This window comes from Callospermophilus lateralis, chromosome 5 (assembly GCF_048772815.1).
Source record: "Callospermophilus lateralis isolate mCalLat2 chromosome 5, mCalLat2.hap1, whole genome shotgun sequence".
Classification (NCBI taxonomy): domain Eukaryota; kingdom Metazoa; phylum Chordata; class Mammalia; order Rodentia; family Sciuridae; genus Callospermophilus; species Callospermophilus lateralis.
The window spans coordinates 12,656,155-12,681,301 of record NC_135309.1 but is presented as its reverse complement, the minus strand read 5'-3'; the positions used below and the strand labels follow the sequence as shown (position 1 = coordinate 12,681,301).

General features: G+C 51.4%; 2 protein-coding genes across 12 annotated transcripts; one reads left to right on the top strand and one right to left on the bottom strand.

Moving 5' to 3' along the window:
• The first annotated feature begins 128 nt into the window (after positions 1 to 128).
• On the top strand, positions 129 to 9,005 carry Znf692 (zinc finger protein 692). Of its 4 annotated transcripts, none has more exons than XM_076856302.1 (12): positions 129 to 200; positions 559 to 1,013; positions 1,304 to 1,332; positions 1,641 to 1,904; positions 2,839 to 2,884; positions 2,976 to 3,098; positions 3,379 to 3,600; positions 3,687 to 3,764; positions 3,862 to 3,940; positions 5,476 to 5,590; positions 8,330 to 8,429; positions 8,542 to 9,005. In XM_076856302.1, the coding sequence occupies exons 2-12, from the start codon at positions 742 to 744 to the stop codon at positions 8,870 to 8,872; spliced, it is 1,659 nt and encodes a 552-aa protein (XP_076712417.1). In that variant the 5' UTR covers positions 129 to 200; positions 559 to 741; the 3' UTR covers positions 8,873 to 9,005. The 4 variants fall into 4 exon arrangements, with proteins under 4 accessions (XP_076712417.1, XP_076712420.1, XP_076712419.1 ...); XM_076856305.1 differs by having other exon boundaries at positions 146 to 200; positions 827 to 1,013; XM_076856304.2 differs by having other exon boundaries at positions 147 to 718; positions 827 to 1,013.
• Positions 9,006 to 9,403: 398 nt separating this feature from the next.
• Positions 9,404 to 18,263, bottom strand: Znf672 (zinc finger protein 672). 8 transcript variants are annotated; one of them, XM_076856307.2, is made up of 3 exons: positions 18,052 to 18,263; positions 16,149 to 16,304; positions 9,404 to 13,816 (listed from the first exon to the last, which is right to left on the bottom strand). In XM_076856307.2, exon 3 carries the CDS (start codon positions 11,636 to 11,638, stop codon positions 10,268 to 10,270), a length of 1,371 nt encoding a protein of 456 aa, XP_076712422.2. In that variant the 5' UTR covers positions 11,639 to 13,816; positions 16,149 to 16,304; positions 18,052 to 18,263; the 3' UTR covers positions 9,404 to 10,267. The 8 variants fall into 8 exon arrangements, with proteins under 8 accessions (XP_076712422.2, XP_076712423.2, XP_076712427.2 ...); XM_076856308.2 differs by lacking the exon at positions 16,149 to 16,304 and having other exon boundaries at positions 9,404 to 11,815; positions 13,633 to 13,816; XM_076856312.2 differs by lacking the exon at positions 16,149 to 16,304 and having other exon boundaries at positions 9,404 to 11,697; positions 13,633 to 13,816.
• Between the last annotated feature and the right edge of the window lie 6,884 nt (positions 18,264 to 25,147).

Here is a 25,147-nt window from a genome sequence, read left to right as displayed (position 1 = left end):
CGCCACCCAGGCAGCTCACCACAGGGCGCTGCTCGCGTAGGATCACCGCTGCCGGCAGGGGGCGCGCGGGCGCCCAGTGCGCAGGCGCATTGCGGCCTCCCTCCCGCACCCCAGCCCCTCCCGGGACTGGCCGCAGTTCCGGGCGAAGCCGACGCTGAGGGGACGGTTTCTTAAAAGAGAAACGGCGGGGCGCGCGCGAGGTGGGCCCCGGTGTTCCCGCCTCGCTCCCGGCCTGCGCGCGAGGCCAGGGCGCAGGCGCAGTCGTGAGGGCGGGTGGGGGCGCACAGGTAAGACCCATGCGGGAGGGCAGCGGCGGGGCCCTGGCCGCCTGGAGCTGCCAGCGGGGTTGGCCAGCCCCTCGCTCCGTGAGCGTCGAGTGCGGCGGCCCGAGGCGGGGTGGGGGCACCGTGCGGCCCACCCCCGACCTGGCCGAGAAGAGCGCCCAGTTGCACGCCAGAACACCATCTCTGCCCCCCGGAAAGCAGCAAGGCCGGTGAAGTGCCCGCGCCCCCGCCTCAGCTGAAGTCTCCCCTTCAAGTCTCCCACCCCTTCCCGCAGCTGGCGTTTGACACCTGAGTGGGCCGGAGGGCGCGGGCCATTGTCCTGACTTTCATCCTGGCCCTGACCTGCACCCAGCGACGCCCCCTACAGCGCCCCGCGCGCACACCCTCTTGTGCAGGGCAGTTCGGCTCCAGTGGCGGCGGCTGCTGTTGAAATAGTTGAGTTCTGCCCGAGGCCCCGATGAGGACAGATGAGCCAGAGGGCGGTGGAGCAGGGGGCTCTTCCCCCAGGACCCGCCGGCAAGGAGCATCCCCTTCCCCTCCAGGCCCGGGACCCATGGCTTCCCCAGCAGCGGACGCGTCCTGCCTGCGGCGGGAGAAGCGGAGGCAGCTGGACGCGCGCCGCAGCAAGTGCCGCATCCGCCTGGGCGGCCACATGGAGCAATGGTGCCTCCTCAAGGAGCGGCTGGGCTTCTCCCTGCACTCGCAGCTCGCCAAGTTCCTGCTGGACCGGTCAGGGACGCGGGGGCTGGGGGTGGGGGTGTCGGGAGGGGTCGGGGCGGGCCTCAGGCAGCAAGCCTCTTGTCCCCTCCGGGGTCAGGTGCAGCAGCTGCTCCTTTCCACCTTCAGGTTTCTCACTTTAGCAGGATGACCTGAGTGATTTGTGGCCTCCCAGGGTCCTTCCAACCTCCGTGGCCCCAGCGAAGAGGGGTCATTAGGCCTGGACCCTTAAGTGTGTGGCCCAGGGCTGAGGGTGATGGTCACCCAGGCTCTGATCTGACCTGCAGCTTCTCCCTCGGCAGGTACACTTCTGGCTGTGTCCTCTGTGCAGGTAGGTAGAGGATGGCAGAGGAGGAGCCAGAGGGGACAGGAGCAAAGGGATTGGTGGTACCCAGAAGACAATGGTACCCAGAGACAGTTGGCTGGAAGCCCTGAATGAAGTGGGAAGGGGGATGGAGTTGGGGAGTTAGTCTTTTGGGCACCTCTGGGATGGGGAGCAATGTCTCAGGGCCTCGGGGTCTGCGCTCTGAAGGATGAAAAACTGCACTGGGGCTTCTGGGGACAGCATTGTCTAAATGGTTTTCTGGGTGAGAGGAGGGACCTCCTAGCCCAACCTGACTGCTCCCCCAACCCCTCCAGGTCCAGAGCCTTTGCCCCCCAAGGGTCTGCAGTATCTGGTGCTCTTGTCCCATGTCCACAGTCGGGAATGCAGCTTAGTGCCTGGTCTTCGGGGACCTGGGGGCCAAGATGGGGGGCTGGTGTGGGAGTGCTCAGCCGGCCACACCTTCTCCTGGGAACCTTCCTTGAGCCCTACACCTCCAGAGGTGCCCAAGCAGACCTCTCTTCCACGGACTAGCCCAAGGAGCTGGAGCCCCGAGGCCAGGAGTGGGCAGGAGCCTGCAGGTAGGCCAGGGAAAAGAGGCTGTGGAATGGGTGAGATCCTAGGTGCCATCCCCAGTACCATAGAAAGAAAAAAAAAAAAGAGTTGTGGAAAATATGAAGGAAAAGGCTTTCAGGTCTCTGAGACAATCTTGTTTATTTTCTTCTTTCCTTCCTTTTTTTTTTTTCTTTTAGTAGTGGGGATTGAATCCAGGGGTCCTCTGGGATAGGATGGGCCTCCACAGATGGTGGCTAAGCTACATTCCCAGAACTGGCCTTGAACTTGCAACCCTCCTGCCTCACCCTTCCCAGCAGTTGGTACTACTGGTGGGCACTGCCACATTTGGCTCAGAACCTTGTTTCTAAAAACAATCCTTTTATGGCAACAAGGAAATAGTCCTCACATACATTGTTAGATATGGTGTGTTGTCATTAGTGGATAATAAAAAAATAGGTAAAAAGGGCAGGCACAGTGGTGCACACCTGTAATCCCAGTGACTGCGGAGGCTGAGGCAGGAAGATGCCAAGTTCAAGGCCAACATTGGCAACTTAGTGAGATCTTATCTCAAAAGAAATTGAAGCTAAGGGCTTGGGGTATAGTTCAGTGGTTGAGGGCCACTGGATTCAATCACTGGTACTGTAAATAAATAAATAAAATCTATCTGTAATTGTATAAAATGTTTCTGGAAGGACACATAGGAAACTGGCTGCCTTGGGGAGAGCCGGGTGACTAGGGGACAGTACTGGAAAGAAAGTTCTCACTGTGTGCTTGCTTGCTTGCTTGCTTGCTTGCTTTATTTATTTATTTATGGTCCATGTGAATAGAACTTCTGAACCAAAATGCATCTTCCCACTCCAGTAGGCTCTTGGCCCTGCCCCCTTCCTAGAGGGCCTCCCCACATCTGTCCTCATTCCTTGAGCCCTGTGTTCCCTCCTTTGACCCTGCCTGTGTCAACAGGTTTGGAGTCTGCGCACAAGAGGACTCAAGAAGCCAGGGTGCCCAGGTGAGGATGAGAAGGAGGAGGGACAGGACGGGCCTGCACAGATGGTGGTGTGTGAGAGCAGGACCTCAGGCTTGCTTTCCTTGGCCTGCAGGGGGGCGGGACCCCCACCGGAGGCCTTCCTGCCCTCAGGAGAGGAAGAGGAAGACAGTGAGGAGGATGAAGAGGAGATGCTCAGCGATGCCAGCCCATGGACCTACAGCTCCTCCGAAGATGAGCAAGTTGGGATGGAGGGAGGTGCTGGGTGGAGCACAAGAGTCACTAGGTGCAGACTCGAGGGATGGGTTTGCTGCTGGGGAGGGCTGGTGAGCCTTTGCAAAGACAGAGGAACTGGAAGATGGGCTCCAGGGGAGACTGTGGGCTGAAGGCAAGTATGAATGGAGAGCCTGAGGAGGAACAGGGTTATTCCAAGTTTGAGATTTTCAGTTTAGGGTTAGGGTTGTCAGGGCTGGCTGAGTGCCCAGAAAGGTAATGCCCTTCTCTTCGTCTCCCTTCAGCAGTGAGCCAGATGACACCAGACCACCCCTTTCCCCTGTCACCCCGACACCCAAGGAGGGAGAGACAGCACCAGCCCCTGCAGCTCTCCCTGTTCCTGTTGCTACTCCACCCTCATCCACACATACCGAGGGTGCCAGAGATCCTCTGCCATCAGAGGCTGGGGTGCAGCTGGAGCTCAGTGGGACACCTCCAGTGGCCCAGCAGACAGAGCCACTGGCCAGGTAACATGACAGCCAACAGAGAGGGCAAGGGTACCCTGTGACTGGCCCTCCCTCAAGACCCTCCACTCCTTCTTTGCTGCCCTTAGCCCTACAAGCCAGGCCTCATCTGCCCTGACACCGGACTGGGATGAGGACACTGCACAGATTGGGCCCAAAAGAATTAGGTAGGACTTGGAGGAAATGGTGCTCTGGACAGGGTCAAGAGGAGAGGAGTGGAGGAGAACAGGCGGGAGTCATTCTGCTCCCCCTTTCCTTTCCTAGGAAAGCTGCCAAAAGAGAGCTGATGTCTTGTGATTTCCCTGGCTGTGGAAGGATCTTCTCCAACCGGCAGTATCTGAATGTGAGGGACCCAGTTGAGGCCCCGTGTGTGATGGGGCTGAGGAGGACTTCAGGGTTTGGTCAGGGGCATGCAAGCCCTTGGGTTTTATCCCCAGCATTGCAAAAAAGAAATAAAGGGAGGGAGTGGAAGGAAAAAGAAGGAAAATAAAAGAAGTCTAGGTGTAGGGGGAATTGGAAGCCAGGAGGAGGAAGGCTGTTGTGAACAGGCAGTTTCCTACATTAATCTTTAAATGAGATAGATAACCAGTAGATGTGGAAAACCGAGCCACGGGCACACAGCTCCTGCCCACTCCTGCTTGCTTTGTGGGTCCTCAGAGGACTACACAGTGCCTGTTCGTCAGTCACTGGGAGGTGCTGGTGCAGTTCTAGGTGCTTGACATGTGTGGTCTTGATCCTCACAGACTTGCTGTGGAGTAGGTGGTGATATTACTGCCACTTTGCAATTAGGGAAACCCAGGCTCCCTGAGAGGTTCAGCATTACCAAGGCTTCTCTGCTAGAGCGAGGTGGTGCTGGGGCTGTCTCCACACCCCTGCTGGCCTGCATGGGTAGACTAGAAGGACTGGGCAGCGGTCCTGTCCCCAGCCTCTCTGCCCAGGAAGTTTGAGGAACAGTGGGGAAGAGGACCAGGACCCACAGTTGGCCAGAGCCCATGGCAGAGGGGGTCCTGAGTGTGGTGTGAGTGGGAGGGACCAGAAAATGTCTCTACAGGAGGCCACATGGGAGTCATGGGGGTGCCTGAATGCCAGTAGCTGAGCAGAGCCCTGGCAGGGGCAGATACCTGAGCTGGCTGAGTGGGAGGCCGAGGCTGCTCCAGAGGTTGAACTGTGGGTAAACAGGATGGTGGTGCAAGGGACAGCTAGGGTGGAAGTTAGCTTAGATGACAGGAAGTACTCAAGATGGGGGCATGGAGATCTGAGAGCCCATCTCCTGGGCATGGGGTGTAGCCCTGTGGCAAGCGCTTGCCTGGCATGTGTCAGGTCCTGGGTTTGGTCCCCAGCACTGCCAGAGGGAGGGTCAGAGAGAACCCCTTACCCCTAACAGTACTCTCCACTGGGAGGCTGTGGTGTGTGTGTTTCTAAGCAGGTTAGAAGGGAACCACATATTCATATGACATTAGTGTGCATCAGTGGCTGAGCTGTCAGGTGGTCAAGGCTGTGTTGTCCATTAGTACTGACATGGAAGAGGACAGCCACATTCACCTAGACCACTCTCCCCTCCAACAGTGAGTCAGTGGTGGGTGGGCAGGAGTGTCACTCAGCAGTGCTTTGTACAGGGCCACTGTGGGGCATCGAGCTGAAGAGGTGACCAAGTGGGAGTCCATGTCAGGATAGGGTGGGGCACAGCAGAGTGGTTGGTGTGGGATGGATGTGGCGCTGCTCCTGGTGCAGGCGAGGACAGGTGGCGTGACCAGGCTGTGACAGGGCTGTGGTGCGGGAGGTGGCAGAGGTGCCTGCCTGCCCCTCAGCTCGGTCTGTCTCCCTGAGGAAGGCAGTCATCCTCCTGGCCCTCCTCCCCTGCCACCCCTTCCTCCTCAGCACCACAAGAAGTACCAGCACATTCACCAGAAGTCCTTCTGCTGCCCAGAGCCCGCCTGTGGGAAGTCCTTCAACTTTAAGAAGCACCTGAAGGAGCATGTGAAGCTGCACAGTGGTGAGTGCTGGGGTCCACTTTGTCTGTCTCTGGCCCTCCCCACAGTGTCCCTTCTCTTCCCTCTGTGTCCTTTCCTGCCCCTTGTGTCCTTCCCCTTCCCCTGTGGTCTTCACTTCCCCCTGGGCCTCCATCTTCACCTGCCCCACGCTTTCACCTTCTCCCCGTGTCCTTCACCTTCTCCCTCTGTGAACCTGCTCTTCCCTCTGAGGGTGGCTGTAGGGTCGCCCTGCATCCCTGTGAATTTAGTCCTGGTCTGCTTGGACTGTGCCCGGGGCTGGGTATGGCAGTGCACAGCAGGAAGCCCTCGGCCCACAAGCACCCACTTACTGATGAAGAATGACGAGAAGTGACGCTAGGGCAGCGAGGAGGCTTGCTGCCGTAGGAAGTGAAGCCTGAGCGAGCCCTGAGTGAAGAGAGCGTGGAGACCCTCTCCTCAGTCCTAGGACCGAGCATGGGGGAGGCCATATGGTCTCACCTGTGGTGCTCTCAGGGAGGGAGGAGGCCAGGAGGTTGGGGAGGAAGCTCACAGGAGTGGTGGCCTTGGAGACCACCGCAGGACAATGGGCTCCTGCCTCCAGTGAGACCATACCAAGGCCAGGTCACAATGCTGTATGGAAAGTAGGAGGACCACGAATGCGTACAGCGTGGTGCTTAGCTGCCAGGCAACTATGGAGATAGGCAGATGGTGATGGTGGCCTGGACTGGCCATGGTAGTTGGTGAGCAGTGGCTGGAGGCTGGTGTGTGAGTGACAGCCAGAAGGCTGCTGGGCAGGACGAAACTGCCTCGGGTGGGACAGGCAGCAGGAGTCAGGGGTAGCTTGGAGGACACCAGAAGAGCAACAGGCAGAAGGTGGAGAAGTGTCCTGTGAAGGAAAGTACAGCCCAAGAGATGCGAAGTCACAGCAGACACATCAGGCCAATCTGTCTTGAGTGTTGGGAGCCCCCAAGGAGGGTCCCCACAGAGAGGTGGGAGAGGAGCCCTGAGCATGGTGCACCTGGCACCCTGTCTTATGGGTGGCCTTGGAAGAGGTGGAGGAGGGTCCCACAGAGAAGTGGGGAGAGTGGGCCTGAGCATGGCACACCTGTCCTGGGCCTGCCAGGTGGGCGCAGGGGAAAAAAAAGGTAGGATCTGAGGGGTGGGGGACAGCGAGTGCTTCAGGAAGGAGGGTTGCCAGCTGTGGCCGTGGGAAGCTGTCCTTGGCTGCAGGAAAGTGTTCTGGCAGGAGGGGTTGAGCAGCTGTGGGAGCAGCGCAGTCATCTGGAGAGCTTGGGGTTTGCTGCAAACATGGGGAGAGGATCTAGACCTACGGGCCTGTGGACTCAGAGCAGAGGTGAGAGTAAGCCCGCAGAGCAGGCCTTGCTGACACCTGCCAGTAGGCCCTTGAGTGAGATGGGCCTTGAGGGCTGTGGCCAAGGGTTGGCATGCAGGTCAGCTGATGGCCCGGTGGGCAGAGGGTGGGGTCCACTCTGCTGGTTTCTTCCTTCTTGGTGGCTTGGAGAACAGGAGCAATACTGAGCAAGTGTGGAGAGCCCAAGTGTTGGAGGCGAGTGGATGGGCAGAGTGTCCTCTGGATTCTAGAGAGTGGGAGAGTGGACAGGCCAGGGGACTGCAGATGGGTGGTGAGCCCCTGAAGCTGCAGCTATAGATGAAGAGGCCACAGGAAGGACAATGCCCCTACACATGTACAGGCCTAGAGCAAGTCCAGTTTGTCTGTCCTGTGTTGGATGGGAGTGAGGAGTGGGCAGATTGGTGGTATCAGTGAAGGACTCCTAAGATGGCCATGAAAACGGAGCTGAGGGGAGGGGGACATTGACAAGGTAGTGGGGCCAATGGACCAGAGGCCTGGATGTCAGGAGATTATCATAGCAGCACACAGTAGGAGGCCCTGGCTGGAGCCAGGATGCTTGAACTTGTGAGTTCTGAGGCTGCACAGTGCTGAAGTGTGACCTGAGGAAGACAGGTGGTGAGGTCAGTGACCCTGGAGAGAGGGCCTGGAGTCAGAGCTGTATGGATGGACGGGAGTGACAAGGGAAGAGTCTGCAGGTCTGTAGAGGATAAAGGGAAGAGGTCTGTGGGTACCAGGAGAAGCAGGCCCAAGGCATGGTGGTATGGGAGAACCACAGCAGTCCCTGTGAGCTGCTGGAGATGCAGTAACCAGGGGCAACAGGCGGGTGTGGCTGGAACTAGCAGGGAGCAGACTCTGGAAGGAGAGGACAGTCATTGCCAGCAGTATAGGTGTTCTGCAGGACCCTGAGCAGGGCTGGAGCTGTGGTCTGCAGGCCTGCATGGGGAGATTATTCCAGATGCCAGGAAGTATCCCTGGGGCTTGGACTGTAGTCCTGCTTTCTGCCCCTGACTCCAGGTATCCTGTGGCTACTGCCTGGTGTTCCTGTTCACAGGGACACAACTCTCCATTCCTCTGGCAAAGACCCAGCTCCAGGGCCCATGATGAGGTTGCTGCAACTCCACAGGGAGATCAGGGTTTGGGTGGAGAGGGGTGTGACAGTGATGGAGCCTTCCAGCTGGATGTTCCATTCTGTGCCCCTCCCCACTCAGTTGTCCCACCTCTCCATGTAAAGGAAGTCCAGACAGGCTCCATGATTTGGGCACCTCCTTAGAACAAAACCAGGACTGACCCCCAGGACTGCTGCATTCTGTGGGGGATAAAGGGCAGGGTGGGCCACGGAGGGGCCGTGGGCCTGGGAACAGACACTGGAGTGTGCCTCGTGTGCCCACAGACACCCGAGACTATATCTGTGAGTTCTGCGCCCGGTCTTTCCGCACCAGCAGCAACCTCGTCATTCACAGACGCATCCACACCGGAGAGAAGCCCCTGCAGTGAGTGCCTGAGTGCTGAGGGTCCCAGGCGGGGCCCAGCAGGAAGCCCTGGGGGAGTCAAGGCAGACCTAAGTCAAGGCTTACCCCTTCCCTCCTCTGTCCCTGGCTGCAGGTGTGAGATCTGTGGGTTCACCTGTCGCCAGAAGGCCTCCCTGAACTGGCACCGGCGCAAGCATGCAGAGACAGCGGCAGCTTGGCGCTTCCCCTGCGAGTTCTGCGGCAAGCTCTTTGAGAGGCCAGACAGCGTGGCTGCTCACTGCAGCAAAAGTCACCCAGCTCTGCGCCCAGCCCCACAGGAACCACCAGGCCCACTGGAGCCCTGTTGCCGCGGCTCTGCTCCTGAACCTCTGGGGTCCACTGAAGGCTCTGGTGCTCCCTCAGCAGTGACCTTTCCCCCTCAGCTGGCTTCAGGGAGCCAGTCCCCAGGGACTGCACAGGACTAAAAGCCTGGAGGATAACTGCTGTTATCTGGTCCCAGAAACTAGGCCATAGGGAGTGCAGGTGGAGGCACGGTCCCTGAAGAGCCAGGCTACTTTAGTCTTCCTGAAGGAAAGAATAAATGAGTATTTTACATGAGCACTTTGGGCAGAGCACATTTTAGTACCTGAGATGTAGGAATGCTGGATTTCTTTGAGAGCTGGATGTGAGAGTATGCCAGCATGCAGGACAGATATAGGCCCCCTTCTCTCTCTGCAGGCTCTCACCTAACCCCACCCTGATTTCCAGATTCACTAGGTACTTTGGTAGTCTTTCCTGGGGAGTATGAACCTACTCTCATCCTTGAAGAGAGAGGCTGTAACAGTATGGAGAGAGGGTCCTCACAGAGTGGTGGGACTAGCTAAACCAGGATGAGGCACGTCATCTAGGTCCTTGGAAAGGGGTGAGACCTTAAAACTATAGAAGGACCTGGCTCTTAGATACTCCCAAAGTCTGGGAAGACAGCAACCTCAGATTTGACAAAGGGACTCTGGGCATCCAAAACCCAAACAACTCTTTTATTTCACCAGCCATAAGCAAAAAGTCACAATTCCAGGAGTCTCCGTCCTGCTTCCACCTGTCTGTGAACCTGTTTCCCCATGGTTCCAAATTTGATTTGGAAATAATATTCTGATACTCCACTTGGCAGTACTTCGCTTTGTGAACCCACATGGTCTTGTCCCACATGCCAGGGCAAAATGTCCCCCACCTGGCTGGAAAATATTGTCCTGATAGGAACCTGAATTTGCTCAGGGGACATAAGGTAGTCATGCTGAGGGTCCTGCCCGGTCTCATCTGGGTGAGCTACCATTCCCAGGGAGCAAGCAGCTCCTGGCATGGAGATGCTGTTCAATGAATTGGGCTCCCATCTCCATCTTTCAGGCAGAGGGAGAAAGCAGTTTAACAGGTACAACTAACTGGCAAGACCACAGAGCTGGCAAGATGCAACTAGCCAAATCTGTGACTTTACCTAGAGAGGCACAGCAGCAAAAGTATTGGGGAAAGAGGCCGAGGAAATGCACACTGGCATAAGGAGAGGGGAGAAGACCGCATACAGGAGGGAAAACAGGAAAAATACCAGAACACAGGCCAGTAACAGGACACAGCTCTGGGACCCCTTGCACACTGAGTGAGGGCTGTCCTGATGCCCTCCCCCATACCTGGAGAGAGGTTGGGAGATTCAAGGACTGAAGATGGGGAAAGAGCCTCTGGGGAAGTAAGTGCAGAGGTAAGGCAATCCTGGTAAACAAAGGGCCACCAACAGAAGTGCAAAAGGCCAAACCTGTGAGTCCTCCTTTGTCCCTTGGCACTGTAGGGGTGCTAGCCCAGGCCCCTTCAAGAAACCTCCCAGCAAGTCACCCTCAGCGGGGACATAAGACCCCTGGCTTTTCCTGTCCAGTTGGCCCCATAAGGACCAGATTTGTGCCTCCTGCAGCCTCATGGACAGCAGCACGGGCACGTGTATGGGCCCGCTGATGCTGTGACAGTGACCGGCTGTGGCTAAAGCATTTGCCACACTCGGCACATTTCGCTGGCCGCTCACCCAGGTGTGTCTTTCGGTGCAGTGCAAGCTTGGAGGCGACGCTGAAGGCCTTGCCACATTCAGGGCACGTGTGTGGCTTATGGCCTGCGTGATTGCGCAGGTGCACGTTGAGATTGGACACACACGTGAATCGCTTGCCACACAGCTCGCAGCCATATGGCTTTTCCCCAGTGTGTGTACGGCGGTGTTTGGTGAGGTCTGAACGGTCGCTGAAGCCTCGGCCACACTCGGGACATGGGAAGGGCCTCTCCCCGGTGTGGATGCGCTGATGTACCACCAGGTCATATCGCTGCCCAAAGCCCTTACCACAAGTGGTGCATGCGTGTGGCCGCTCCCCACGGTGGCTGCGCCGATGGCGAAGGAGCGTGGAACTCTCGCTGAAGCAGCGTCCACAGTCACTGCAAGCATAGGGCTTCTCGCCAGTGTGTGTACGCTGGTGGCGCACTAACGTGGCACTCTCCAGGAAGCCCTTGCCACACTCTGGACACTTGAAAGGCTTCTCACCCGAGTGCGTCTGGAGGTGGCGCGCTAGCGTGGAACTCTTGCCGAAAGTCTTGCCGCATACAGTACACTGGTGCATGTCCGTGGGACGGGGTTGTGGAGGCATGTGGGCTCCAGGGCTGGGGACAGTGTGGACGCGTGCATGACTGCGCAGCCCTGCACTGCTGCGGAAGGCCCGAGGACACTGTGTACAGCGGTGGGGCCCGCCAGGGGTGGGGACAGCTGGGTTGCCAGTTGGGTGCGCCCGTGCCTGGTGGAAACGCAGCGCGCTCTGCCGGAAAGCACGTGCACACAGTGGGCAGCGACAAGGTTGTTCGGGCGGGTGCCTGCGGCTGCGATGCAGCAACAGCGCAGGTAGGTGAGGGAAGCGGCCACCGCATAGGCGGCATGGGTAGGTGCGGCTGCGCCTACGGTGGGCACCCAGGTGCAGGTCGAGTCGGCCGCTGTGGCGGAAGCTCTGGCCACACTCGCTGCAAATGTAGAGCGTCTGGCCTGCGTGGGTCCGCCTATGAGCACGCAGGTCGGCAGCCTGTGCGCAGCGCTCGCCACACTCCAGGCAGCGGAAACAGGTGTCACCACCATGGGCACGCTCATGCCGCAGCAGCACTGTGCTGTAGCGGAAGCTCTTCCCACACTCGCTGCATGCGTAGGGTCTGCCCACTGCCACAGTGCCTGAAGCCGCCAACATGGTGAGGGGCGGCCTGCAGGAAAACGTGCTCCTTGCTCCAAAGGTAAGTTTTGGTTTTCCTAAGAGGGAAGAGGGGGAGGCCTCAAAACTGTGTCTTCTAGAGGTCTTTCTGTCACCTGTAGGCGCTGCTTCTATTCCAGGGGCAAGTTGAGGCCAGCTTCACCCTGCTGCTAAACTCTGCAGGGAGAAAGTCATGTGAGTCCAGCAGAGCTGCCAAACCCCGCTGTCGGAAGGGAAAGGTTAACGTGAACGCTTCCTGTGACAGGTTGTCTTATCCTGGGGATCCCATCAATATGAAGGGAGAGTTCTGTACTACCTGGAAGGGAGGAGGGATGGATCACATCTGTCCTGGAGAGCAGAAAGGTGTGGATTCAAAGGGGAGTTTAGTTCAGTGCGGAAACCCGGCACCCTCAACACCTCTGGAGAGGGAAGAAATGGGAATGCCTGGCCTGTTCACTGGCAGGCAGGGTGTCCCGCCTAGGGAAGCATTAGGCAATGACAAGGAGGGGTGGAGTATTGAGAACCCAAGCCAGACCATACCAAGGAGTCCTCTGCCATCACTTCCTGAGCATGGACAGTGAACTACCCAAGCCTGGAAGGACAAAGAGGCCACATACTAAAAAGCACAAGGGCATGCCACAGAAGCAGCAATAGTCTGGCAAAGGGCACACATCTGATGTTATGGAAGAAGCTCAGCCTGGGCAAGCGAAGGTATCCGAGAAACCCCCCAAAATTGTTCCTTAGCTTTGGACATCACCTATAAACAACTACTTAGTACATGCCCCAGTTGAGAAAGCAAGTCAGGATCCAGGAGAGAGGCAAAAAGGAAGAATGGAAAATTCACAAAACAGTTATTACAAGTTAGTGGTGTTATCCAAGAAGTGCTTTCCACATTTTCAGGCAAGGCTGGGGGAAAGAACGGGACCTCTTTCTAATTCTCAGCTATACAAATTTGTCAACACTCTGCACACTTTCCTTACTGCTGCAACCCTAGGGATCTGAGAACATGCAGAGTGAGAAATCTCCAATAGTATTCCTAACAGGTTCTCTGGCATCTAAGCAGGATCAGCCTTTTTTTAAAATGCACAACTTCACAAACCCTCCAGCTAAGAATGTAAATGTGGCTTCACCTCCTCATCTGGTCCATGAGTCTATCACCAGCCCAATGAGTGGGGACATTGAAGATTATGTATAACCCTTAGTTTAGCTTTTTTTTTTTTTGGGGGGGGGGGGGACCAGGGACTGAGCCCAGGGTGCTTAACCACTGAGCCACATCCCCCAACCTTTTTTATTTTTTGAGACAGCATATCTCTAAGTTGCTTAGGGCCTTGCTAAATTGCTAAGGCTGGCTTTGAACTTGTGATCCTCCTGCCTCAGGCTCCCATGCTGCTATAATTACAGGTGTGTACCACCGCACCTGGCCTAGGGAAGATATTTTTAATGGATATTTTCAAATATAAAAAACTAGGAAGAATGAATCTTGAACCACTCAGTGACCAATTTCCATTCTTTTTTCATCTGTGACACCACTCCACGTTTTATTTTTGTTTTTGTTTTGGCCAAGAAATCCAAGCCATCTTAGTAAAAACACGATTTTTAAACAAAATCTGAAAGCAGGGTTTGAGCACCACTGCAGACCAATGAGCACAATGAAAGGATCCTCCAGGGGAACCTTTCACCCAGGTTTAACTCAGTCACCCAGGTTTTACCAACTAGTCACCCAGGTTTCACCCAGTCAACCAGGCTGCTGATTTACTGAACATCAGTTCAAAAGAATGCTTGCCTGCATGGGAGTGAAATTCCTAGAGACCCAGTGGCTGGACCCAAATGCCAAAGAGGGCAATGCCCATGGCCTGGTGAGTGGCCTGCCTCCCTGGAGGTCTCCAGGAGGCATGGCACTCCCAGCCCATACTTTTGGAGCCCACACTCTCTGAGGCCATTTCTTCCAGGACACATGTCCAACAAAAGGCAAATGCACCAACACAAACACACACCTAAACAGTGGCTAAACAAAAATACCGTTTCCTCTTGTCACTGACATGGGATATGAGAGGTTCCACTGTAGAATGCAGGTTTGGTGCTCCGGTACCAGAGTGGGCCTTCAGGTCTCTCTTCCAAACCTCACCCCATGCTGGTGCTCATCACCAAAACAAAGGGACTTGTGCATGGGGCAGAAACCTGGAAGAAAAATATAAAGTACCATTGTGTCCAAAAAGAACAAGCAGTAGACCACTCTCACTATGACCCCCTGGGTATGCGTAAGTTTTAAAGTTGCTATGCTGCCAAATTCTTTTACTTTGGAAAAAAGATGAAGTACAGGGAAGCTTGGGAAAAGGCAAGGGGGTGACTGTGGTCTGTGAATTCCTAACTGTTGAATACTGACAATATTTCAGTGTTTCATGCATTTAATACTTATAAATTCTCCACATATAACTAATAAAAATAGGTACTTAGAAGTAAGATAAGCTAATAGAAAAATTAACATTCATGGTAGATTTAAGATAAACTTCTAAGTTTCATATATCATTTATTTATTTTTGTCTTAATAGACAGGTATTTTGTGCCCTAACTAATTGATCAGAAATTACATTTCAAGGGCATTAGAATTAATCCTCCATTTAGGCCGGTCGTGGTGGCGCATGCCTGTAATCCCAGCAGCTTGGGAGGCTGAGACAGGAGGATAGCGAGTTCAAAGCCAGCCTCAGCAAAAGTGAGGTGCTAAGCAACTCAGTAAGACCATGTCTCTAAATAAAACACAATATAGGGCTGGGGATATGGCTCAGTGGTCAAATGCCCCTGAACACCCCCTGCCAAAAAAAAAAAATAAGAATTAATCAGCAATGAGGACACTAATTAACAATCTACTAGAGAGTCTTTTCCTCTGAGCCATGTCCTTCAGTCAGAATAAAAAGAATCCTCTTTCCTGGTACTCTGTTTTGCAACACCAGCATTCTTGGGTGGGAACAGAGACCCAGGAAAGTTGTAATTGACAAGAAGCGCATGATCATCTTGCCATTTCTATCCATTACAAAGTTCACAAAACTCATTGTGTGCTGTGGCCAGAGTGGTCAGTGACTGGCGCGAACCAGGTCTCGAGGATCCCCTCTCCAAACCCTTCCAGTAGTAGTTTTGTGACTTATTACAGTGAGGCCAGACTCGATACATAAGATTTTGCTTGATGTAGACCTGCCAGTCACACTGCCAGAGAAGATGCAAGAAGTGAAACTGAGGGAACGCTTGAGAACTGTACCATCTATTCCAGCAGCCAAGAGCTACACGTGGCCCCTGAGCACTTGAAACTGAATCCAAAGGGGGATGGGCTGAATGGGTTAGATGAACTCCTCATTTCAAAGACAGTATGAAAAAATACTACAAAATATCTCATTAATAATGCTTAATGTTGATCACGTGGAAAATATTTTTATATTTTATATATGTTAAATAAAGCATACTATTAAAATTTCACCTATTTTTAAAAAATTTAAATTACAAATACAACTTATTTTTCATTTCTATTGGATAGCACTTGTCTATATAACCTTTCCAAATCCTGTAACATCTTACCAAAGGTAGCCCACCTCAAGGTCTCTGGAGTGCTGATTGGAAGATTGTGTCCACCTGACTTCATGCCACCAAAACCACGCAGGAGCCTTTTCCAAGGCTCTAGCAACTGGCCACCCACTCCAGAGAAATCCACCTGCTCTTTTGGGAAGTGGATGTCTGTAATGCTATGTAGAACTGGTTGGGCCTTGGGGTTGTGACCACTCAAAACATTCTCCCACCGCTACATATTTGTGGATGTAACCCCTTTTCATCCTGCCAATAGTCATTACCCATTACCCTCCTCTGATCTGGGGTTCCCTTATGGGCCTGTCCCAGAGTCATCCAGCAGAAGCACGTAGGTCTGAAGACAAGAAAGGTCTGTCACTTTCCCTGAAGCAGCCCCCACAGGATCTTAGAGGGCCCAGCTGACCTGTAACTGCTCACTGAGCAGTGGCAACATACCTGACTGTTTGGTTCAGTGGGAAGTATGGTGGACAGGTGAGTAGGGGGTAGGATGCTGGCCCTGGGGTTTGATCTATGTGCCCAGCATTTACCTTAGAACCCTGGTCTAGGAAATGGAACAGTGTTCAAAAGGGGACAGGACCTGGTGTGTGGGAAGACAGAAAGGGGGAGCTGCATCCAGGAGAGGTGCCTTCTGCTGGATCTAACTCCCTTAGGAAGCTGAGAGATGCCATTTCCAGGTTTCTGTGACATCCCTAGACTACCTGGAAATCAGAAGTAAATTAACCACTCCTTACTCTGGGTGGTTGTTTATTTCAGCCTGAGGAGCCTGATTTGGGGCCCTTCCAGGAGGTGCAGTTCCTGCCACTGAGAAAATCCTTGCCTGCTTCATTCAGGCCTCTTCTCAGTAACTAGCCATAGAAAAGGTGACCGTCTTATTCTCCAACCCCACCACTCAGCTCTATTTTGAATTAGCCAAAGTAACAGGGCAGTGATTCCCATCTACCTTGGAAAGATTCCAGCCCTATTCTGGGAGGTGAGGATGGCGAGTGGAATTCAGGCAACAGAATGGCCCTCCGCCTTCCTTTTTTCTTCTCCATCAACAGCAAGGCCCAAGACTTCCAGAGAAGACATTCCTTCCACTTGGAGATATGCTTAAGAGCTAGTGGAAAGAAGAATGACAGCTCCCTTCCACCCAAGTACCCATGTCTGATAATGAGCCAAAGACATTCTTTCAGAAGTTCTGGTTTTACAAAGATTTTGTTGACAACTTAGAAGTGCAAAGAAGGTGGGTATGTAGGCAGGTCTGAGAGAGTGTACACTGTAGTTTATCCTGTCCCTCTGCCATGGGCCCAGAGTGGCCAAGGCATCCCAGAACCAGGATCAGAAAGACTGTTAGGTCTTCAACATACTCACTGGGTCTATCAAGGTGTACACATCTGGCACTCAATGCTTTTTTAAAAATGAACAGATGGCTTCCTGACAGGAATAAGTCCTGAGAAATATGTTCTTGGGCCATTTTGTTGTGAGTATCCGGGTGAATTACACACAAACTAAGACATCTACAACACCACTAGGCAATATAATCTTCTATAAGATTAAAGGATATGGAAAACAGACACCAGAGAGAAAGGAGAATGATGGCCCCCAGGGAACTTCCCTTATCTACAACTGTTCCCCTACAGCCTTCCTGCCCCTACCTAAAGGAGCCCACCAGTGATGACCCAGCTCTGCTAAACCCTATAAAGCTCAGTTCTTTCTTGTAGCCCCTTGCTATTTTCCCTTTGAAAAATTGTGCCCTTCCATAGCCTAATAAAAACATCGATGACGATGACCATGACCGTTAAGGTCAGCCTCCCTTTCTCTTTTTGTATCACCTTTCTTTTGCTTTCAGAAAAAGCAGTCCGTCCTGATAAAATTTTTCTTCAGTCTGTGGCTGGGATTCAGTTCTCACAAATGTTAGGTTTCTGGAGGAGCCAGCTTTTTTCTATAGTTATCCTATTCTCTATAACCCTAAATACTATGGAGTTGGGAATGCAAATTGTTTAAAGGAACCAGAGAGGCACATGTCCTAACTCCTGTTCTTCCATTACTAATTGTGTGACCTTGAACAGAGAACTCAGGGTGTCACCCTCCTGCCTGGGAAAACAGTTTCCTCGGGGTGGAAAAGTGTCTAAGTTTGAGAACTGCAGCTGACTCGAGTTGAGGGCCTGGTCTCCTTGGACTGCCTTTCTCTGGAGAGGCCCTAACACGGCGGACCTCTGCCCCGCGGAGGCCCTGGCCGCACACCCCGCCTTCCCCACGTGGTTGGAGCAGCGTGGCCCGCGCGGCCGCGCACCCGGGGCTCCCGAGTAAAGCAGGGAGGCCAGCTTCGCCTTCAGCCTCGGTGCTTGGTACTTAATGGGAGTTGGGGGACTGTTCACGGAATGAGGAACGTGGCACCTGAACAGGTCGCCTCCGTGGGCCTCCGCAGCCTATCGGGGCGCCCCAGTCGGCGCGCCGGGAGTTGCTGGGCAGATGGCCGGGAGCCTTCCCACCGCGGGGCCCGTCCCAGCCCCCGCCCCGCCCCGGCGTTCGGCACGCGGAGGGAGGGGGTAGGCGAGTTCCGCGCCCGGCGGCGTCACTGCCCCTTTAATCCGGCGAGGCCCCGCGTGGCCGGCGACGTGGGGCCTCCAACGCGAAGGTCACCGGGGCAGGGCGGCGAGGACGCGCGGAAGGCTGGCCTGGGCGGAGCGGGCCGCACGCGGCGGGGCGCGGACCAATCGCCGCTCCGCTGCGCCTGAACGTCACGCGTTGCCGAGGGGCGCTTCGGCCCGGGCAGACTCGAGTGGCGGCGGAGGGGAGAAGCCGGCAACTATAGAGGACCGCCGTCCCCGCCACCCTCGCCCTCCCGGCCCCCGGCCCCTCACCGGTCGCGGCTGGCTCCTCGGACGCCGCGCGGCTTCCACTCGGCAGGTCTACCGACCCGCTTCCCGGACTCCGAGACCCGGGCGGGGAGCGCGGCCGCCGAGCGGGCAGCGGGAGGTGCCTCGGGGCGGAGGTCACGTCGCAGGCCCGCTCTCCCCGGCGGCCGGTGTCGCGGGTTGCTGGGGAGCCTAGGGGATACACCTCTGCCCGCCCAGCTCCGGGGCGGCGCAGGAACCCTGGGGAGGGCGGGCCCTGCGGGAAGCCCAGGAGGTGCCTGGTCCCGCCCCTAGATCCGCCCCTGGACGGGCGCAGCGAATCCCTGCCTCCTCCCCTGCCCGCCTGCCCGCCCCTGAGCCTCATCCAGGCCAATTGGAGTAAAGGGCGCCGAGCACCGCGCGCCCCCGCCACTCCCCGGGCCGCCTTGGGTGAGCCCAGTCTTGAGGCTGGTGCGCTCCGGGCTAGCGGTTGGAGTAACCTTGCGTGCTGATCCCGGGCCGGCCAGTGCCCGACGCGAACCAGGTCTCGGAGGGCCCGCTCTCCAAACCTTTCCAGTAGCAGTTTAGCGACTTATTACAGTGAGGCCAGACTCGATTTTGCTTGACGAAGACCCGCCCAGGGTCGCACTGCTAGAAGCTTGGGCACCCCTGTTATTCTTGACAACCGCCTCTCCATGAGCTTGCGGACAGAGCGCCCTGGTCAAACGTAAATTCTAGATGTCTTCTTCCTCTGGCAGATACTATTAATGTGCCGGGAAATGTATAGTGTTTCAGCCTGGCTGACCCCTTTGCGGGGACTGTTGATCCCCTCAAGATCCTTCTTCACTGATTTTCCTTTCGAGATCACTTAGAATCATCCGTCTTGTTAGACATCTAGAACTCTGATCCGGAGGCTCTTAAATCAGTGTGCACTGACACCTCTTACACTTGGCCAAGAAACTCTTTCCATCTTCTCTACTTTAATTCCACATATTCATAGACCCTTAAAATTGCCATTTCCTTAAACTTATATTGAAATTCTCTCTCCACCCTTCGCTAGGGGTTAATTGTAACACGCTCCCCTGCAACGTTGCTATAGTTGTCTAAAGTAGCCTGTGGAAGGTTGCACCATAGTTAAAGGAAAACCCTTTGTCTTACTGAAGCATGAATCATGAATGCAGGGTCCCTACCCACAGATGCTCCATGAGTATATGCTGCCTATCACAGCATGGGATAAGAATAGGTCTGACAATAGCAAAGCTGAAAAACAAGACATAGAATGCAGACCTGGAATGATGAGGGCCTGACCAAAAGGTTTTTTACCCTACCAATTTACATCAATAGATGACAATTCCCACAGTGGTTCATAATTCCACACACAGATACAGCTGTGAACCACCAGTTGAATCCCCCTGAAGTTATGATTGTGTCCTATTCCTGATCAAAAACTGTCAAAGTGAAGTTTGTCCTTCTGGTGTGGCATTTAAGACCTTCTAACCTGCCTTCTAGTTTGTTTTTCCCAAGTTGCCACTAAACTAGACCATTTCTCTCCCACTTTCTACATTTCCTTCAGCTTGGGATACACTCCTCTCATTCCTCCACCTCTTCTTGTCTGTCATAGTATGCTTATTACCCTTTAGGGTTGGTTCAAATGCCAGCTCACCCTCAAGATGAAAACTGTACCTCCTTTCTGAAGATCACTGGAATTGGCCATTCAGCAATGCCTTAAGTATTTACTGAAAATCTGTTAGCTTTGCAGGTCACAAGATACTTAGGACACATTCTCTGTATTTACAGTCATTTACTATGTATTTTCAAATAATACATATAGTTTATCTCCCTTACTAAACTCTAAGCTTGCAGGCAGAGTCAGTGTCTGAGTGAACATTTCAGATTACCTGCTAGGAATTGAGCAGAGTATTGGAGAGAAAATAGAGACTGTCTTTTGAGGACATGCTGGGAGTGTGAGACAGACCCCCCACAGACATTTCCATACCATTATGAATGGGATAAAGTGGTATAATAGTAAAATAAGAATAATTCTGTCATAGGTCATTAGTACACTTCAATGACTCAATATGCAGTGAAGACTCATATTGGGATCTGTGGATGGAAGTGAAGAATTTCCACTTCCTAGATTTCTGCCACTATATGTGATGACACTGGTTTGTGCAGAGGAACTGACTGACCAGGAAAGGAATAGGCATGTACTAAATCCATACCAGGGAAAATAGGGCTTAGAACTCTGGAGCACCCAGAGGGAAGCAGGACTGGAGTTCTAAAAATTGAGGAGGTGAAGGTGTAAGGAGAGAAAACTAAGAGAAATTTTGGGCTAAATCAAGGAATTCCTCCCTTTCACAACTGTTGATTGATTGATTGATTGCAGGGCTAGGGATTAAATCCAGGGTCTTGAGCATGCTAGGCAAGTGGTCTACCATGAAGCTACTTCCTCAGCTCTCCCTCCACAAGCTCTTATTGTGGTCCACGGTCCACACCTGGCTGGGTAAAAGAATATAGAGATGAATAAAGTATCACATACCCATCTTGTATTCATGCAATATGGTAGAAAAATCTACCCCAGACCCACGTGTTGGCTTCCCTCAGTGGGCTGGGGAAGGGCCAGGGTGTATGAGGGTTCATAAAAACTAGGAAGTTAGAGGTGAATGAGGTAAGCTACGAGACTGGATAGCATGTCCAAGAGGTTGTAGGTGTACAAGCACTAAGGGCAGAAGCCTAGAGCATCACTCTTCCAAAAGGAGGAAGCTGTAGAAGGGTAACCACTAAAGGCTTTAGTGGTGATGGTGGGGGGGTCAGGACAGGGTCAAGTTTGGGATCCTATGTGAGGAAGTGGTGGACATTGCCCCATGCTGGAGTGAGTCGAATAGTATCAAGGCCATGGGGTTTGGCTAGAGGGCACTGCCCGTGGTTTCAGACAGACAGGTTTACCAATTGGTACTCAGTTATGGTTAGATAAAAGCAAGAAGTTCTGGTGTGCTCTTGCACAGAAGGGTGCTGTAGATAGCAACAATATCCTGCACATTTCCAAAAGCTATAAGAAAGCAGTTGGAAAGTTTTCAACATAAGAAATAGTGCTTCAGGAGATAGATGTTTATCTGATTGAAACATTACACAATTATACAACACACATTTATTGAAACAACACATTGCCCAATTAATATGTATTATATTTAATATATAGATTAAAAATAATTCAAATTAGAAAAAAAGATAGCAGACAGTCTAGAGAGTTGTCATGCAGAGCAAGCACAGAAAGCACCTGCTTTAGTTAACACCAGCTAAGGGGCAAATGAAAGGCTATCAGGACGGCACAGAAGATTCCAAATTCCTTGTTTGAAACATGAGCCCAGTGGATGTTCAGTGTCTAAAATCAGATTCAGAAGGCTTGCTATGCTACTAGGACAGAAGACTATTTCATTTTCATTTATCATGCTCCTATATTGCTAATACAATATTTTCCCTTCTTGAAGTGTTTGGATTTCAGATCCCTGTGCAATAAAAATGTTTGCCTCTAGAGCACAGTGGCTTCCAGTGCGTCCTTAAATAACTCCATAGATGTCAACTGACAGTTTTCCAACAGCGTAAAGACCAAATGCAGAAAATTAATATTCAGTAATTTAGAATGACGAGAAAAGACTGGGTTAATTAAATACCAAATTGCAGATTTTATTTTATTTTTTGAGAGAGAGCGAGAGAAAGAAAACTTTTTCAGTATTTTTTTTTTTAGCTTTCGGCGGATACAACATCTTTATTTGTATGTGGTGCTGAGGATCGAACCCTGCGCCGCACGCATGCCAGGCGAGCGCGCTACCGCTTTAGCCACATCCTCAGCCCCAGATTTTATTTTTTTAAGTATGAATATTTTAATTAATGTCATGCCTAATATTATAAATCCAGATCAAAATGGACTTCAGAAAATAAAAGAGGATGAACAAAAATTTACAAATTTCATCAATAACACACATTTTAAATTAAGGTAAACAGTAATCTCAATAAAAATTGCTTGTTGTCTGTACTGCTTATAGTCTGCACTTGCCCAAGGTCTCAGGCACTGATTCCATCAATAAGACACTACTTATTTTTACCATCATGTGGGTAAATTAACTGTGAATAGCTACAGTAAATTAGATAAACATGATACAGCACAAAAGTATTTCCTAGTTCTTCATGGTGTCTAGGTCCTTAAATATGAAATTTTTTAAAAAGATAAAATTTATGTTCAAAATAAGATATTGATAATAAACCTAAAATCATGGTGCAGAAGTTTCAGGGGAAAATCTATCTCAAAGTAAAATACAAGGTAGGATAATATCAACTTTTATAATTTAAACAACTTTAGGGGTCAACAAGAGTTGTAAATATAAGTTGAAATGACATCAAATGCAAATCTATAGTAGCTTTAATTTTGGTTATTTTCAAAATTCAGGCATTTAAAATGTAAGCACATACACTTAAATTAACATATGGTGTGTTAAGATTTTAAGTAACCTTGAGTACTTTTGTGAGGCTTTATTGAGGCCACGAGGTACTATCCCTGAGACCTGGATTATCTGAAATCTCACACAAGATCTGCCTCTTCCAGCAGCACAACCTCAGGCAATTTATGTAATCCTCTTGTCCCTCAATTTCCAAAGCATGGCTACCCTCGTGGGGAGGGAAAGAGTCATGGTGACTGAGGTTTGCAAACATCAGGAAGTCAGAGGTGAGTGGATGAGCCATGAGAGTGGGTGGCACTTCCAAGAGGCAGCAGCTGTAAAATGCAGGCATAATTTATCTACTGGTTGTGGATTGCGCAGAATAGTGCCCAGTACAAGGAAAGGACAGCAAAAATGCCTGTCTTCTGGGTTTTTTCCCATTACACTTTGCAATCCCTCCCACCACTTCTTCAGGCAACCACTCATTTGCTTTTGTCCCTAAACATGATTCAACTAATCTGATTAAACAGATTGATAGAGGTATTTATTAAATATATAACTGATGATAGAAGTTGTTGGAGATAAAGGGTAGTTTGTATTTGTTGGGGAAAAAAAGAAGGAAAAAGTTTTTAATGACAAAGACGGTTTAAAATAAGAATGTGAGGAAATAAATAACCAATGAAAAGTTAGAAGAAAATTACTGAACTAAAAAGCTTGACTTGTGACACTACATAGCAATTTGTGGTACTGCTATCATCCTTATTCAGCCTTCATGTTGTCATGTTTCCTTCATTAAACTAGTCAACAGGACTGCTGGTTGGCCATCTCTTTGTGCCAGGGGCTGGGAGGGGCTACGCTTGTGGCAGGAAGATTAATTAGACATATGCTGCTGTACAGTACATTAATCATTAGCCGTGCATGTCTATGAGTCAGGGGGAGGATCACTTGAGCCCTGGAGTTCAAGACCAGCCTGGGCAACATGGCAAGATGCTATGCCCATTCTCTGCCCATGAGGAAGAAAAACAAATTAGTTTGTCAGTCACACTGGCCACATTTTTGGTGCTCAACAGCTACACGTGGCTAGTGGCTCCCATTTGGGCAGTGTAAATACAGAAACTTCCATCATCATTGAAAGTGCCATTATATAGGGCCCATCCAGAAGGCTCTTGAGGTACACTGTGCATGGTGGAAGTCAGAAGGACCTAAGCTGAAGCAATGGCAGTGAGGAGAGGAAGGATTAGAGAGACTTCACATGATGAAGCTATGAAGGGAGACACATTGAGGATGTCTTCTAGACGTCTACCTAGGACAAATTCTGTAGAACCATTCACCAACACAGTCAATGTAGAAGGAACAGGATATGGGGAAAGGGAATGAAGTCAGGATTAGACAGTGAGTGAAGGCAAGCCTGGCACCAAGCAGTGATGCCTGGGAGCCTGCTGGCTGAGTGCAGTCCATGAGTCTCTAGAGGCAGTTTCAAGGAAAGAGCCACAGACAGGAGTAGGGCTGGACTTGTGTGAAAGCATGCAGGAAATCAGGTGGCAGGAGGTAGTCACAGGCTAATGTCATGGCCTGGGAACACTAGTGTTTAGGATAGGTTTTCAAATGTGAGTGGGTCATAAAAATCAACAAACTGCATCTCTACCAGCATTAAAAAAATTATTTAAGTATTAATGTACTTTGCATGCAATTTAAGTCATATTTTCCTTAAACATTAATTTATTCACACACATATGCAATCATTAGCTTGTAACAATGGTATATTTCTGTGTTGTGGTCCAATTAGCTTGGATGTCATCAATTTATAGAAAGAGCACCACAGACTATAAGCTACGTGGGAACCATAATGCCTTTTTTTTTTCATCATAATTCAAAATTGTGGCACACAATAGTAAGGACACTGCATGAAGAAATAAAACAACTCACAGAGAATAGGAAACCTAGGACATGGGTGACTGAGAAGGCCAAGAATAAAAGAGAAAATTAACCCAGTGGGCCAAGAATAAAAGAGAAAATTAACCCAGTGTCAGATGTCAGTGCCTTGGCTATACTGAGAAAACAGATGACCCTTACTTCTGTAATTTTATGAATTGGCAGGGAAGTTCACATCCAGAACTGAAAAGGAGGTGAAGTGGACATGAGACAAGTGACAGGGACATTAAGAGGGACTGTTTTGTACTAAGATGTGAAAGTTTGATACAAAAGAGATTATATAGTAAAGGCAGGCTCTAGAACTGTGGTATCCAATAATGGAAAGCACTAGGCAACATGGCAATTTAAATATAAATTAATTAAATAAGAATAGACTTCCTGGGCTGGAGTTGTGGCTCAGTGGTGGAACACTTGCCCAGCATGTGTGAGTCAGTGGGTTCAATTCTCAGCACTATATATAAATAAATAAAATAAAGATCTATCAACAACTTATAGACATCCTTACTCACACTATTTCCATTTCAAGTGCTCATTGGGCATGTGTGGCTAGAAGCTATCATAATGCATATAGGCCTGATACAGAACATTACCTTTGTTGTAGAAGGTTCTGCTAGACAGTACTGCTTTAAGAGTTTTAATTCACATATAAAACAAGTTTAGACTAAACCAGTGTATAGTATCCTACAACCGCTTTTTACCTGAAGCATTATCCAAATCCAGCAGAAAACCACTAGGGGATTATCTTACAAACCATACAT

What these genes read in the sequence shown, in the direction of transcription:
- Znf692 (XM_076856302.1), top strand. Translation starts at nt 742, where the DNA reads ATGAGGACAGATGAGCCAGAGGGCGGTGGAGCAGGGGGCTCTTCCCCC. An exon ending in CAGACAGAGCCACTGGCCAG is followed by an intron (nt 3,601 to 3,686) that starts GTAACATGACAG and finishes TGCTGCCCTTAG; the next exon opens with CCCTACAAGCCAGGCCTCAT. An exon ending in ATTGGGCCCAAAAGAATTAG is followed by an intron (nt 3,765 to 3,861) that starts GTAGGACTTGGA and finishes TTCCTTTCCTAG; the next exon opens with GAAAGCTGCCAAAAGAGAGC.
- Znf672 (XM_076856307.2), bottom strand. Translation starts at nt 11,638, where the DNA reads ATGTTGGCGGCTTCAGGCACTGTGGCAGTGGGCAGACCCTACGCATGC.